At 41.3% G+C, this 15,115-nt stretch overlaps 1 protein-coding gene across 3 annotated transcripts in view; it reads left to right on the top strand.

Annotated features, from left to right (window-relative positions):
• Positions 1-13,306, top strand: part of LOC115169593 (acid-sensing ion channel 1C) — a 191,962-nt gene extending 178,656 nt beyond the window's left edge. For 2 of the 3 annotated variants that reach the window (XM_029725353.1, XM_029725352.1), the window contains exons 5-11: positions 138-194; positions 2,442-2,595; positions 2,832-2,923; positions 3,331-3,410; positions 3,608-3,679; positions 10,138-10,190; positions 11,479-13,306. In XM_029725353.1, coding sequence (XP_029581213.1) covers positions 138-194; positions 2,442-2,595; positions 2,832-2,923; positions 3,331-3,410; positions 3,608-3,679; positions 10,138-10,190; positions 11,479-11,557 — 587 coding nt within the window. In that variant the 3' untranslated portion in view covers positions 11,558-13,306. The remainder of the gene's footprint in view (positions 1-137; positions 195-2,441; positions 2,596-2,831; positions 2,924-3,330; positions 3,411-3,607; positions 3,680-10,137; positions 10,191-11,478) is intronic. The other variant, XM_029725351.1, reaches the window with a different exon arrangement.
• Positions 13,307-15,115: the final 1,809 nt, after the last annotated feature.

Below are 15,115 nucleotides of genomic sequence, written 5' to 3'. Positions count from 1 at the left end.
TCAATGGAATAGGATGAATAATGTTGTTGTTGTTCTGCATGGGAATATGTAATGACGTTAATGGGATGAAGTTCACATTTTTATTTTACCCCCCCACTGCCCTCTCTCTCTCTCTCTCTCTCTCTCTCATTGAATAGGGACCTCAATGGTATGCACACCCGAGCAGTACAAAGACTGTGCAGACCCAGCTTTAGGTAAGGCAGACAATGGTCATGATATCTATATTAGAAATATGAACTTGTTATTAGTAGATACACCACACAACATTTTTATGAAAGCCCTGAAGCACAATGCAAAAAATGAGAAATACTTACTCTTGGAATTATCTCGTGTGAACGACTTAGTATCTCGTGTGAACGACTTTGTATCTCGTGTGAACCACTTAGTATCTCGTGTGAAAAAAAATATGTTGTTCTGCCCCTGAGCAAGGCGGTTAACCCATTGTTCCCTGGGCGCCGAAGACGTGGATGTTGATTAGGGCAGTCTCTGATTCAGAGGGGTTGGGTTAAATGCGGAAGACACATTTCAGTTGAAGGCATTCAGTTGTACAATGGATGGAATCAGTGAAGGAATGGCTGCAGCAACCACTACATGGCCTGACAAGCTACATAACAAATGAGGCCTAATTAGATAAAATAACAATGACGTCATTCAAACTAGATAATAAGTCACTCAAATGACATAGTATCTCGCTTGAATGACTCAGTATCTCGTTTGAAAGACGTTTGAACAACTTTTTTAACTAAGTTGTTTCAATACGATACTAAGTCATTTGAACGAGACACTAAGTCGTTCAAATGAGTATACTAAGTTGTTCAAACAAGTCTAAGTATTTTTTTTAAATGCTGCCTTTGGCGTCAGGGCTTCTGTAACATTTTAGTTTATATATTAGTAAGTAAGCTTTTATACAATTTTGAAATAAGGAACTGCTGAAAAGCAAAGGTTGTTTTTGCAGCAGCTTTTGAATTGCACTACTTTTCAAATAAAATAAATAATATTCTATTGGTCACATACACATGGTTAGCAGATGTTAATGCGAGTGTAGCGAAATGCTTGTACTTATAGTTCCGATAGTGCAGTAATATCTAACAAGTAATCAAACAATTTCCCAACAACTACCTAATACACAAAAATCTAAAGGGGTGAATGAGAAAATGCACATATAAATATATGGATGAGCGATGACCAAGAGGCATAAGCAAGGTGCAATAGATGGTATAAAATACAGTATATACATATGATATGAGTAATGTAAGATATGTAAACATTATTAAAGTGCCATTATTTATAGTGGCATTGTTTAAAGTGACTAGTGATCCATTTATTAAAGTGGCCAGTGATTGGGTCTCAATGTAGGCAGCAGCCTCTCTGAGTTAGTGATTGCTGTTAAGCAGTCTGATGGCCTTGAGATAGAAGCTGTTTTTCAGGCTCTCGGTCCCAGCTTTGGTGCACCTGTACTGACCTCGCCTTCTGGAAGGTAGCGGTGTGAACAGGCAGTGGCTTGGGTGGTTGATGTCCTTGATGATCTTTTTGGCCTACCTGTGACATTAGGTGCCGTAGGTGTCATAGAGGGCACGTAGTTTGCCTCCAGTGATGCGTTGTGCAGACCGCACTACCCTCTGGAGAGCAATGCGTTTGACGGTGATACAGTTGCCGTACCAGGCTGTGATACAGCCCGACAGGATGCTCTCGATTGTGCATATGTAAAAGTTTGTCAGGGTTTTGGGTGACAAGCCAAATTTCTTCAGCCTCCCTGCCCTCACCTCCTCCCTGTAGGCTCTCGTCATTGTTGGTAATCAAGCCCACTACTGTTGTGTTGTCTGCAAACTTGATGATTGAGTTGGAGGCATGCATGGCCACGCAGTGGTGGGTGAACAGGGAGTACAGGACGGGGCTGAGCACGCACCCTTGTGGGGCCCCAGTGATGAGGATCAGCGGAGTGGAGATGCTGTTTCCTACCTTCACCACCTGGGGGCGACCCGTCAGAAAGTCCAGGACCCAATAGCACAGGGCGTGGTTGAGACCCAGGGCCTCCAGCTTGATAATGAGCTTGGAGGGTACTATTGTGTTCAATGCTGAGCTGTAGTCAATGAACAGCATTCTTACCTCTTGTCCAGATGGGATCGGGCAGTGTGACGGCGATTTCATTGTCTGTGGACCTGTTGGGGCGGTATGCAAACTGAAGTGGGCCTAGGGTGGCCGGTATGGTAGAGGTGATATGACCCTTGACTAGTCTCTCAGAGCACTTCATGATGACAGAAGTGAGTGCTATGGGGCAGTAGTCATTTAGTTCAGTTATCTTTGCCTTCTTGGGTACAGGAACAATGGTGGCCATCTTGAAGCATGTGGGGACAGCTGACTGGGTGAATTGTTTCCAGTAGGCTATATTCTTATCACCTTTTTGAAAACATAGACTCCCGTTCAATTGTCATCCTCCACAGACTTCTTGGTAGAAAAGGACAATGACTACTGTGTGTGTGAGACACCATGCAACATGATACGCTATGGCAAGGAGCTGTCCATGGTGAAAATACCCAGTAAAGCCTCTGCCAAATATCTGGCCAAGAAATTCAACAAAACTGAGCAATACATCGGGTAAGTACCTGGATAGTTAAAGTGAGTTAACATAAGCAATGTAGGGATCATACGTTTGCATTTTCATTTTAAAAAATCGATCATAAATGAAGCATGATTTTGTTATCCACAGTTCACATTACGATTGAAAAGTAGTGCAAAATGTCTCCGAATTGATAAACGAAATCAATCATTTGTATCTCTAAGATGTACATTACAGTGTAACACCTTTTGTATATGTTTTTTTTTGTCCCTAGAGAAAACGTACTAGTCCTGGACATCTTCTTTGAGGCGTTGAATTATGAGAAGATCGAGCAGAAGAAAGCGTATGAAATTGCAGGGTTGCTTGGTGAGAGATTCTTTTCCCCCACCAGGCTCATTATTTGTTTTAACAGACAGAGAGGAAACGTACTAGACCTAAAACTCAAATCCTCAGGAAGCACTACATGATGTCCCATTGTGTGATCATGTCTGCTGGGCTAAACTCCTTTTGAGGCGATTTTCTTTTTAACCTTTTCTTTTAAAGTCTTGGCTGAATGTATTTTTATATTGTACTTGAAAAGAGCACTCAGTCAGGAGAGGCAGATAAAAAGCAACTTCTGGGTGGACAGTTCACAGTCTCACAGTTCCGCTCAGCTGGCTGAGATACTAAGAGTTAAAGTAAATGTTTCAAGAATGGTTTTAGGCACTATGTTATTACCTGACCGCCTGTATTTTTGCCTGTCCATGTCTGTTCATCTGTCATCCTCTTTTCAGGTGACATCGGAGGGCAGATGGGTCTGTTCATTGGAGCCAGTGTTTTAACGATACTGGAAATATTCGACTACTTATATGAGGTCAAGTGGAAGCACTCACATTTGTTTAATCACCTACAAGTATTCTCAAGTAGTACTGTAGAGTTAAGGATGATGAATTATCTGAATTGAATCAAAAATAAGATAAGCCCTTCTAATGATATTGTCTGTCTATATGGGTTGAAGTGTTTGCATGTGTTTGGATTGTTGTGATGTTAACGAGATGTTCTTTTATTTAGGTATTTAAGGATAAGGTTTTGGGTTACTTCATGCGCAAGAAGCGACCACAGCGTTGTCCGAGCGACAATCTGGTAATTTGAGTCTCCCACAATGCACTGGTTTGTAGATCTGCACTGCACTACAAACAAAATAACGCAATGTAACGTGTCAGAAACTCAAGCCTTTTTCATGACGTCAATGACAGAGGTGGAACGCTAATCAAAGTGAGCACTTTTTCCTTAATTATATACAGTATGTGCCCAAAGCCTGGTTCCAAGGTAGTGAAAAAGCCCTGGGTTTCTGTTTCTGCATGAGTTGTCTGCATGCACGGTTGCTTCAATCTTGGAGTTTTCCCCATAAACTGATGTGGAGGAAAAGGTGAGGGAAAAGATGTCCTGGCCCCACTCCTGAGATAACTGCAGCTACATGTACCAAGAAGGTATTTTCCCTACTGATATTCATTTTTAAAACTCTCTATTTTGATAAGACTGAACGGACAGGAAAGCTTTAAAATACACTTTTGTTGTTGAGAGGAAGTTAAGCCTATCAAAATGATAGATTTGGACACTTAGACATCGTTTGACTTTTAGTCATTTAAACAGTTGAAAAAGCAAGATGTGTTTGATAATTATATTCATAGATGTGGTTCTGTATTTTTGTTTATTTGTTCAAATAAAAGGATATGTCAGGTTAATTCAGAGCATTCTATGTGACAAAGGATAGAGAAAAGTAAAATTGTTCAACTGGATGTACCCTATGAAAGATCCACTCTAGGCATTGAATCCTGTCATTATATACACATTGTGTGAGCACTATGGCTGCGTTACACAGCCAGCCCTATTCTGAATGTTTTGTCTTTTGACCAATCAGATCAGCTTGGAAAAGATCTGATGTTATTGGTCAAAAGACCAATTATTGAAGAAAATCTAAAAAGATCAGAATTGGGCTGCCTGTCAAAATATCAGCTTGATCGTGATGGAACCCAATTTTCCAATCCAAGATGGCATAGCAGATAGCAGTCAGACGTCCTTTGTCCTCGTCTTGTCATGTCCCGTGTATATATATATTTACATATTTTCTTCGCATATCTTTTTATATATTTTTTTCTAAAAACTCAACTTCAAAACACTCTCCTGCAACCCGCCTCACCAATTTAAAAAAAGTATTATTTACCTCAAATCTGAAATCCACAACAGAAGCTAGCCAGAAGTTAGCCAAAAGTTAGCCAGTTCACTAGCTAATGTTAGAATTCAGCTAACCACAGTTGGCGGTCATCAGCTATCCCTTAGCTCGAAAAGCTATCGCCAGTTTTGTACAACGCGACTCAGACCAGAGCATACGGACCTATTTTCTCTCCATATCCCCGGATTTCTACAGCAAGCTCTGGACATTTACACCTGGATCTTGCAGCTAGCTAGTTGCTATCCGAGTGACTATTGGCTAACGTTGGTCCCAGAGCTAACATCAATTATTCCGGAGCTAGCCAGCTGAACAGTTCCATCAGCCACTCCTGGGCTACAATCACCTATCCGGACCCGTTTTACTGCCGATGCGGAGCCCCATCGGGCCTTCACGACTGGACTACCGACGTTATCTGCCCGAGGGAGTTATCCAACTGGCCCCTCCGTCGCGACGTAACCTAAACGCCCATCTGTGGCCAGCTAATCGTTAGCTGTCTTATCGGCTGCTATCGGAATAGGTCTATCGGCCAATTTTCTTGGGCCACTATAACTATAACTATTTAGCCAATTGGATTGGTCCCCTCTACCACACGTAACCCCACTAATCTACCGACGGAAACGCACGAGGTGGCTAATAACAGACCATCTTCTGCCAACTTGCTACCCATGGCCCGGCTAGCTGTCTGAATCGCCGTGACCGCAACCAACCTCAATACTCACTGGACCCTTTTGATCACTTGGCTAAGCATGCCTCTCCTTAATGTCAATATGCCTTGTCCATTGCTGTTCTGGTTAGTGTTTATTGGCTTATTTCACTGTAGAGCCTCTAGCCCTGCTCATTATACCTTATCCAACCTCTCAGTTCCACCACCCACACATGCAATGACATCACCCGGTTTCAATGATGTTTCTAGAGACAATATATCTCTCATCATCACTCAATGCCTAGGTTTACCTCCACTGTATTCACATCCCACCATACCTTTGTCTGTACATTATACCTTGAAGCTATTTTATCGCCCCCAGAAACCTGCTCCTTTTACTCTCTGTTCCGGACGTCCTAGATGACCAATTCTCATAGCTTTAACCGTACCCTTACCCTAGCCCTCCTCTGTTCCTCTGGCGATGTAGACGTGAATCCAGGCCCTGCAGTGCCAAGCTCCACTCCTATTCCCCAGGCGCTCTCTTTTGATGACTTCTGTAACCGTAATAGCCTTGGTTTCATGCATGTTAACATTAGAAGCCTCCTCCCTAAGTTTGTTTTATTCACTGCTTTAGCACACTTTGCCAACCCGGATGTCCTAGCCGTGTCTGAATCCTGGCTTAGAAAGACCACCAAAAACTCTGAAATCTCCATCCCTAACTACAACATTTTCAGACAAGATAGAACGGCCAAAGGGGGCGGTGTTGCAATCTACTGCAGAGATAGCCTGCAGAGTTCTGTTCTACTATCCAGGTCTGTACCCAAACAATATGAAATTCTTCTTTTAAAAATCCACCTCTCTAAGAACAATTCTCTCACCGTTGCCGCCTGCTATAGACCACCCTCTGCCCCCAGCTGTGCTCTGGACACCATATGTGAACTGATTGCCCCCCATCTATCTTCAGAGCTTGTGCTGCTAGGTGACCTAAACTGGGACATGCTTAACACCCCAGCCATCCTACAATCTAAGCTTGATGCCCTCAATCTCACACAAATTATCAATGAACCTACCAGGTACCACCCCAAAGCCGTAAACACGGGCACCCTCATAGATATCATCCTAACCAACTTGCCCTCTAAATACACCTCTGCTGTTTTCAACCAAGATCTCAGCGATCACTGCCTCATTGCCTGCATCCGTAATTGGTCAGCGGTCAAACAACCTCCACTAATGACTGTCAAACGCTCCCTGAAACACTTTAGCGAGCAGGCCTTTCTAATCGACCAGGCCCGGGTATCCTGGAAGGATATTGACCTCATCCCTTCAGTAGAGGATGCCTGGTTATTTTTTTTAAATGCCTTCCTCACCATCTTAAATAAGCATGCCCCATTCAAGAAATGTAGAACCAGGAACAAATATAGCCCTTGGTTCTCTCCAGACCTGACTGCCCTTAACCAACACAAAAACATCCTGTGGCATTCTGCATTAGCATCAAACAGCCCCCGTGATATGCAACTTTTCAGGGAAGTTAGAAACCAATATACACAGGCAGTTAGAAAAGCCAAGGCTAGCTTTTTCAAGCAGAAATTTGCTTCCTGCAACACAAACTCAAAAAAGTTCTGGGACACTGTAAAGTCCATGGAGAATAAGAGCACCTCCTCCCAGCTGCCCACTGCACTGAGGATAGGAAACTCTGTCACCACTGATAAATCCACTATAATTGAGAATTTCAATTAGCATTTTTCTACGGCTGGCCATGCTTTCCACCTGGCTACCCCTACCCCGGTCAACAGCACTGCACCCCCCACAGCAACTCGCCCAAGCCTTCCCCATTTCTCCTTCTCCCAAATCCAGTCAGCTGATGTTCTGAAAGAGCTGCAAAATCTGGACCCCTACAAATCAGACGGGCTAGACAATCTGGACCCTTTCTTTCTAAAATGATCTGCCGAAATTGTTGCAACCCCTATTACTAGCCTGTTCAACCTCTCTTTCGTGTCATCTGAGATTCCCAAATATTGGAAAGCAGCTGCGGTCATCCCCCTCTTTTAAGGGGGGGACACTCTTGACCCAAACTGCTACCCTGCCTCTCTAAAGTCTTCAAAAGTCAAGTCAACAAACAGATTACCGACCATTTCGAATCCCACCGCACCTTCTCCGCTACGCAATCTGGTTTCAGAGCTGGTCATGGGTGCACCTCAGCCACGCTCAAGGTCCTAAATGATATCTTAACTGCCATCAATAAGAAACAATACTGTGCAGCCGTATTCATTGACCTGGCCAAGGCTTTTGACTCTGTCAATCACCACATCCTCATCGGCAAACTCAACAGCCTTGGTTTCTCAAATGATTGCCTCGCCTGGTTCACCAACTACTTCTCTGATAGAGTTCAATGTGTTAAATCGGAGGGCCTGTTGTCTGGGCCTCTGGCAGTCTCTATGGGGGTGCCACAGGGTTCAATTCTTGGGCTGACTCTTTTCTCTGTATACATCAATGATGTCGCTCTTGCTGCTGGTGAGTCTCTGATCCACCTCTACGCAGACGACACCATTCTGTATACTTCTGGCCCCTCTTTGGACACTGTGTTAACTACCCTCCAGATGAGCTTCAATGCCATACAACTCTCCTTCCGTGGCCTCCAACTGCTCTTAAATACAAGTAAAACTAAATGTATGCTCTTCAACCGATCGCTGCCTGCACCTGCCCGCCCGTCCAGCATCACTACTCTGGACGGTTCTGACTTAGAATATATGGACAACTACAAATACCTAGGTGGCTGGTTAGACTGTAAACTCTCCTTCCAGACTCACATCAAACATCTCCAATCCAAAGTTAAATCTAGAATTGGCTTCCTATTTCGCAACAAAGCATCTTTCACTCATGCTGCCAAACATACCCTCGTAAAACTGACCATCCTACCGATCCTCGACTTCGGCGATGCCATTTACAAAATAGCCTCCAATACCCTACTCAATAAATTGAATGCAGTCTATCACAGTGCCATCCGTTTTGTCACCAAAGACCCATATACTACCCACCACTGCGACCTGTACGCTCTCGTTGGCTGGCCCTCGCGTCATACTCGTCGCCAAACCCACTGACTCCAGTTCATCTACAAGACTCTGCTAGGTAAGATAAGTTCCCCCTTATCTCAGCTCGCTGGTCACCATAGCAGCACCCACCTGTAGCACGCGCTCCAGCAGGTATATCTCTCTGGTCACCCCCAAAGCCAATTCCTCCTTCGGCCACCTCTCCTTCCAGTTCTCTGCTGCCAATGACTGGAACGAACTACAAAAATCTCTAAAACTGGAAACACTTATCTCTCTCACTAGCTTTAAGCACCAGCTGTCAGAGCAGCTCACAGATTACGGCACCTGTACATCTATAATTTAGCCCAAACAACTACCTCTACCCCTACGGTATTTATTTATTTATTTTGCTCCTTTGCACCCCATTATTTCTATTTCTACTTTGCACTTTCTTCCACTGCAAATCTACCATTCCAGTGTTTTTCTTGCTATATTGTATTTACTTCGCCACCATGGCCTTTTTTGCCTTTACCTCCCTTATCTCACCTCATTTGCTCACATTGTACATAGACTTATTTTTCTACTGTATTATTGACTGTATGTTTGTTTTACTCCATGTGTAACTCTATGTTGTTGTATGTGTCAAACTGCTTGCTTTATCTTGGCCAGGTCGCAATTGTAAATGAGAACTTTTTCTCAACTTGCCTACCTGGTTAAATAAAGGTGAAAATAAATAAATACAAAAAAAAACATAATATCTGAACAGTTAAATGGATCCCTGGTTCCATGCCTGTTGCCTTGTTTCATAGTAAATCAACAGAGTAGAGTTTAAAAAATACCTTTGTGGCATTTCACATCAAGTTTTTCCTCAGGCTTTAGATGGTTTTAATCAGCAGGAGCCAACAATGTTATATTACATACCCTGACTGGAGGCACATACTGCAACATGAAACAAGAACATGGAGCTTTAGGTGGACGTAATGCTGTGTTTCACTACCACATATAGTTTCTCCACCCATGTCATAAAATCATCCATTATTGAAGGCTTTCTTCGCATTAAAACATAATGATAAGCCATTTGTGATACCTTTGACTCTCATGTTCTCCAATCCTCTCCTTTTCTGCCAACTCCATTCACCTTCTCTCCTCTATAACCACCCAATGAGTCAATCTATATTAGATAAAGTGCTAAATGATAACAGTATGAGACAGTGCAACCTACTGTATGCTAAAATAAGTCATGCACATGAGTGTTAAATGTAGTGGTATAATAGTCCTAGGACTACTTACTTTACATAGTACATTAGATGTACTAAAATGAAGAGAGCAAATAGCAACCATTTTCATAATAAGATACACTATGTTTGTGATTTATATTATTGAATGATGAATGTCTACCCTTTTTTAAGCATTACAAAACATACATGGCAGAGACTAGCAATGGTACCTTGCTTTCTCAAATTGATCTGATTTTTGAAACTTTTATTGAAATCAAATGGCTGAACGGAGGTAGCTCTCTGTGACCTTTAAGTATTAGTGTGCAGGGTTGTTGTCTATATTCAATCGATTACACAGGGCTGTAGGTCTAGCCGTTTTGCACAGACAAACGTGCTTGGAGCCAATTGTTTTACTTATCAGCTCTGCATTTGATTTTTTTGGGGTCACCCTCATCTTTCTTTTTTCATCATGTCTATTCCAGGAGTTTCCAGAGAACCCAACCAGCCCTGGTGTCACGCCTAATCATGCCCCCAGGTAGCAAACCCCATTCATAATAGATCCTCCCTCCCATACTGTCCTTCTTTTTCAGACATTCTGGGATCCATTTCATACATTTCCTTTCTGGTTAACAAGATGTTGGTTCACCTAAAGCTGGTTTGGTGGTTGATTTTGTAGAGATACAAGTAGTGATCACTTTATAAATGTGCTTTTCCAACACAGCAATAGGTCAATGATATTATAGCCAATGTAATGCATTTTCCTCTGTAGATACCATTTTGAAATCAATGACTCTCAATGCCACAAATCAATTTGCCTTCCGAGATTATTATCGGTTTATTATAAAGAATGAGTTGGTTGGATTCTACATCTGTTAAGAAAGTTTGGGACTTTGCTAGTCAGCAATACAGTCTTGCTTCTTTTTGTTTCTGAAGATGCTTTCCTTCCCTTAGGATAAAATGCAGTTTCCTGAGAAAAATATAAATGTATAAATACAGAATTTGTTGTAGATAGTACAATAAAAGCTGATCCGCAGGGATCATCGATATTATTTCCTACTAGCTTTTCTGCAGGACCGAGGTCCATTTTAGGGGACCATTTGAACTGGAACCTGTGCCCAATAACATCACTAGATGCATTCCTTAGTGATGCTATCACAGGTCTGCATGCAATGCAGTTTGCACCAAATGAAATGGTTGTTCATCTGCCTGGAATAGCTATCCACATCTTTGGCTAATGCTTCTTTTGAACCCACATAACAGCAATATATTAACTGAAACAACCGCAGTTGCACTAAACGTATGCAAACATAATGTGTGTCAATGACCATGTACAAATGAAGATACTAATATCGAGACAAGGACTGAAAAAAACTGTTTTCTTTTGTCTTTCCCTCCTTCGCCCATACCATACCCCTCTTATCTTTCTCTCATATTCTTTCATCTCTCTACCCATACCGTGAAACATTACTGACCTATTGTAACTGTCCCCTGCACTACCACTTCAATCACTTTTCTTTATACGTTATCTCATTTGTATTGAATTATTCTCTCAATGTGTACACTATGCTTTCAACCATCTTCCTGTCTGATGCATCAACGATGGTTAACATCATGTTATGCCACTTCTTTTTGTATTCTGTTTTCCACTTGGTCCTGGTTATGTTGAATACTCATTGATTTATTGTTCTTTTTTCCCCCTGTCAATGTCACATCCGCTCCCATTTTTACTGCGACCTGCATGCCTCTCTCCTCTTCTCCTCACTCTCTCATCGCCCATCCCTTAATGCGGTTGAACTCCTCTTCCCCCTTACTTTGTCTTACAGAGCACCTGTGACACCCTCCGGAGTCACTCGGACAGTCTCGGATTCACACCGAACATGTTACCTCGTCACCCGACTCTAGGAAACTTTGAGGAGTTTGCTTGTTGACGACATAAAACAGGGTGGGACCTGGGATCTTTGGGGTTTGACAGCAAACTGTGAAATAACTTATATATTACTACAAACATGGTCAGTGATAAATACTCAACGAGTAGTAGGATCTGTGAATTGCCTGAATAGAAATAGAATAGGATCATAAGAATAAACTACTTTCAAAACAGAACTCAGGTGATAGGGCCATATCAAGGCATCGACTCTACACTAGGTATTTGATGTTTCATTCATGTTGCATTCTCTTAACCAGGGTGACAGAGTGTGTTTGAATCGGGTTTAATCAGCCTATTAAAGTTTCAGCTTAGTAATGTAAAGGGAAACGGCCTTCGGAGCGGTCTCATTTTATCTCAATTTATACACCTTTGTAATCACAGTCCGTTCTGGTGTGCTGAATATCGAACCGAGAGGCTAACGACGGTTAGCACGTGTAGCATCAACATATCCAGGTCCATTCATAAATAGAACAAGTGAGGAGGTTGAAAGATATCTTTCTGGTACCACTCTTTCATTTAGTATACCTCATTTGAGTAAGATAATTCAGATTTCAGTGATGCCTACTCAACTATGATCACAATGCTCAAAGGAGCTGACTTGAATCCCAGTAGTAGACTGCTGTTGTAATTGTTGCCTTGTTGTACTCAAATTATTCTGTTCTGAGATTCTTGATCATCTCATTGATTTGAAGTATAATACAAAGTGATGAAAGCCTCTTGCGTAAGGTTCCAAGAAGATACGTTTTTGCAAGATTACTGAATGCCATTCTTGTTTACAAGTTACATATTGGAGAGGGGAATACAAGTGTATATGTTTGCACAAATGAACAATCACAAACTTTTCCATAGATTTTTGGAAAATAGGAACATTGTCCATGGTTATGTATAGTGCTCCGCTCAATGTTTTCTATCTGTTTACTGCTGAAAAACAATTCACATTAATGACTAAATGTTATTCTGTCGTGGTTTCTCATTTTGGGGGGGGGGAAAGTGTTATCAGACTGTCTGGACTGTCACTGGAAAAGAACACCATTCACAGGAGTCTGCTATAACTTGGCCTCCCGCCTTTTCACCACTTTCATTAGAATAGATAAACAAGCAAGACGATGTACCCATCCTTACAGTTAACATATGTGGGTGTTGAAATGGTTTTGTTCCATGGCCATGGCTTTTAACTGCTACAAAAACACTCATTAGCACAAGTCCCCTGTGATAGTAATAGATTTTCTATTGGAAACTAGTGGAATACAAACGTTTTCAAGGTAGTGTTCTAAATATTGATTGAAATGTGTAAATACTAGATAAAAAATAAGAAATTAAATCTTGCTCGTATGTTGATATATTTAAATAGAAATATCCATTACTGCTGTTGCACCATAAGGGAATTAGAGGAAATTGCATTTGGATGGAAGCAGCTCACTTGCCATAAGAACACACGATGGCCTACCCCAAGGATTGCCTATTAATCTGTGTTGATACCCAAGTTGACCTCAAGTGTCTTCCAGCTTCCATTTCATTTCAGGACCGGACACAGAGACAGTTCATTACAGTGCTTCAAAAACATTCTATTCAGTTCAGTTGGTTTGTAACACTGAAACGCATTGTATAACTGCATTATTATATACTATTGTTATTGAAATTTCAGTACATGTAATAAGACTCAAATAACAGTCAGTTTGTGATGTGTAAATGATCAAATATAATAAACTGTATATTTAACCACCTTCCTATGTACACACCTTTTTATCTTTGTTGTCAGTCTAATTGCTCTCATGCTACTGTTCCTGTTCATCACAGTTATCCATGCTATATATATATACACTACTGTTCAAAAGTTTGAGAAAAGCAAAAAAATATGTCCATTAAAATAACATCAAATTGATCAGAAATACAGTGTAAACACTGTTAATGTTGTAAATGACTATTGTGGCTGGAAACGGCAGATTTTTTTATGGAATATCTACATAGGCGTACAGAGGCCCATTATCAGCAACCGTCACTCCTGTGTTCCAATGGCACGTTGTGTTAGCTAATCCAAGTTTATCATTTTAAAAGGCTAATTGATCATTAGAAAACCCTTTTGCAATTATGTTAGCACAGCTGAAAACTGTTGTCCTGATTAAAGAAGCAATAAATCTGTCCTTCTTTAGACTAGTTGAGTATCTGGAGCATCAGCATTTGTGGGTTTGATTACAGGCTCAAAATGGCCAGAAACAAAGGACTTTCTTCCCGAAATTCGACAGTCTATTCTTGTTCTGAGAAATGAAGAAATTGCGAGAAATGCGAGAAATTGCCAAGAAACTGAAGATCTCGTAGAACGCTGCGTACCACTCCCTTCACAGAACAGCGCAAACTGTCTCTAACCAGAATAGAAAGAGGAGTGGGAGGCCCAGGTGCACAACTGAGCAAGAGGACAAGTACATTAGAGTGTCTCGTTTGAGAAAGAGACGCTTCACAAGTCCTCAACTGGCAGCTTCATTAAATAGTACCCGCAAAACACCAGTCAACAGTGAAGAGGCGACTCCAGGATGCTGGCCTTCTAGGCATTTGAAAATTTATTTGAAAATGAGACTTCAAAATGCATTGAATCGAAAATGGGATGATCAAGGTATTCATTATCAAGTCTGGTCAAACTGTATTGCTGCCCTACTACTAAGTTGAGGTTTGAAGGCTTTGATGATCTGAATTTCTCTGATGGAACTGGCATAAAGGAATTAATGGTTAAATCTCTGCTGTACTGTGATGCCACAACTGATGATGTGACATTGTCTTGGTTTTGACTGTGACATTGTGGTCTGGTCTGTCATGATGAACATAGTGGGAGTCAATCATAAAACTTACCACTAGGGTTTACCACCTGTCCTTTCCAAGCCAACAGGTAAATACAGACATAATGCATTGTAACTATTATGACTCGAGTGTAAATCAAATCTGCAATGAATTCATTTTAAAGTCAGATTAATAATAGAAGTGGTACATTAGCTATGCTACAGTTTTCTGAATACTCTGTACAATGTACTGTCTCCTTCTACAATCCTCACTCACTCCTGCCCTCCTCTCCTTCTCCTTACTGCCAATCAAAGAACAGCAGAGCAGAAGCCACACATTACCCAGCAGTCTAAAGCTGAATATGGACATGGTCCTGTCATATTTGAATTATACCGGCAATACTGGTTGTGCTTATTGATTGAAGTCTTTTAATGGATATTTTATAGCATAATTAATTACAGCCAAGTAGATGACAGTGTTATATATTTGTCAATCAATAGTCTAAAGACTGCTATTCTTGCAGCTTAATTATAATGTGAATTGTTATTGCATCTTACCTCTTTTCCTTCTTGCGTGACCATTGTCTCTTGACCACCACTAGTGCATTATCAGCCTTGTTACTCACTACTTTGCTGGGAACCAGATGGTTCATTTCCATGTTCTGTGGTAGGCTACTCTACAATCTTCATGGTCATGAAAAATCATAATGAAAAAAATTAGGCTTGGGGTTGTGCAATACTCAGTGACCATGAAGTATTGAACAT

Source organism: Salmo trutta, chromosome 31, assembly GCF_901001165.1.
Source record: "Salmo trutta chromosome 31, fSalTru1.1, whole genome shotgun sequence".
Lineage (NCBI taxonomy): Eukaryota > Metazoa > Chordata > Actinopteri > Salmoniformes > Salmonidae > Salmo > Salmo trutta.
Note: the sequence above shows the minus strand (reverse complement) of the source record. Positions and strands in the feature narration are given on the sequence as shown.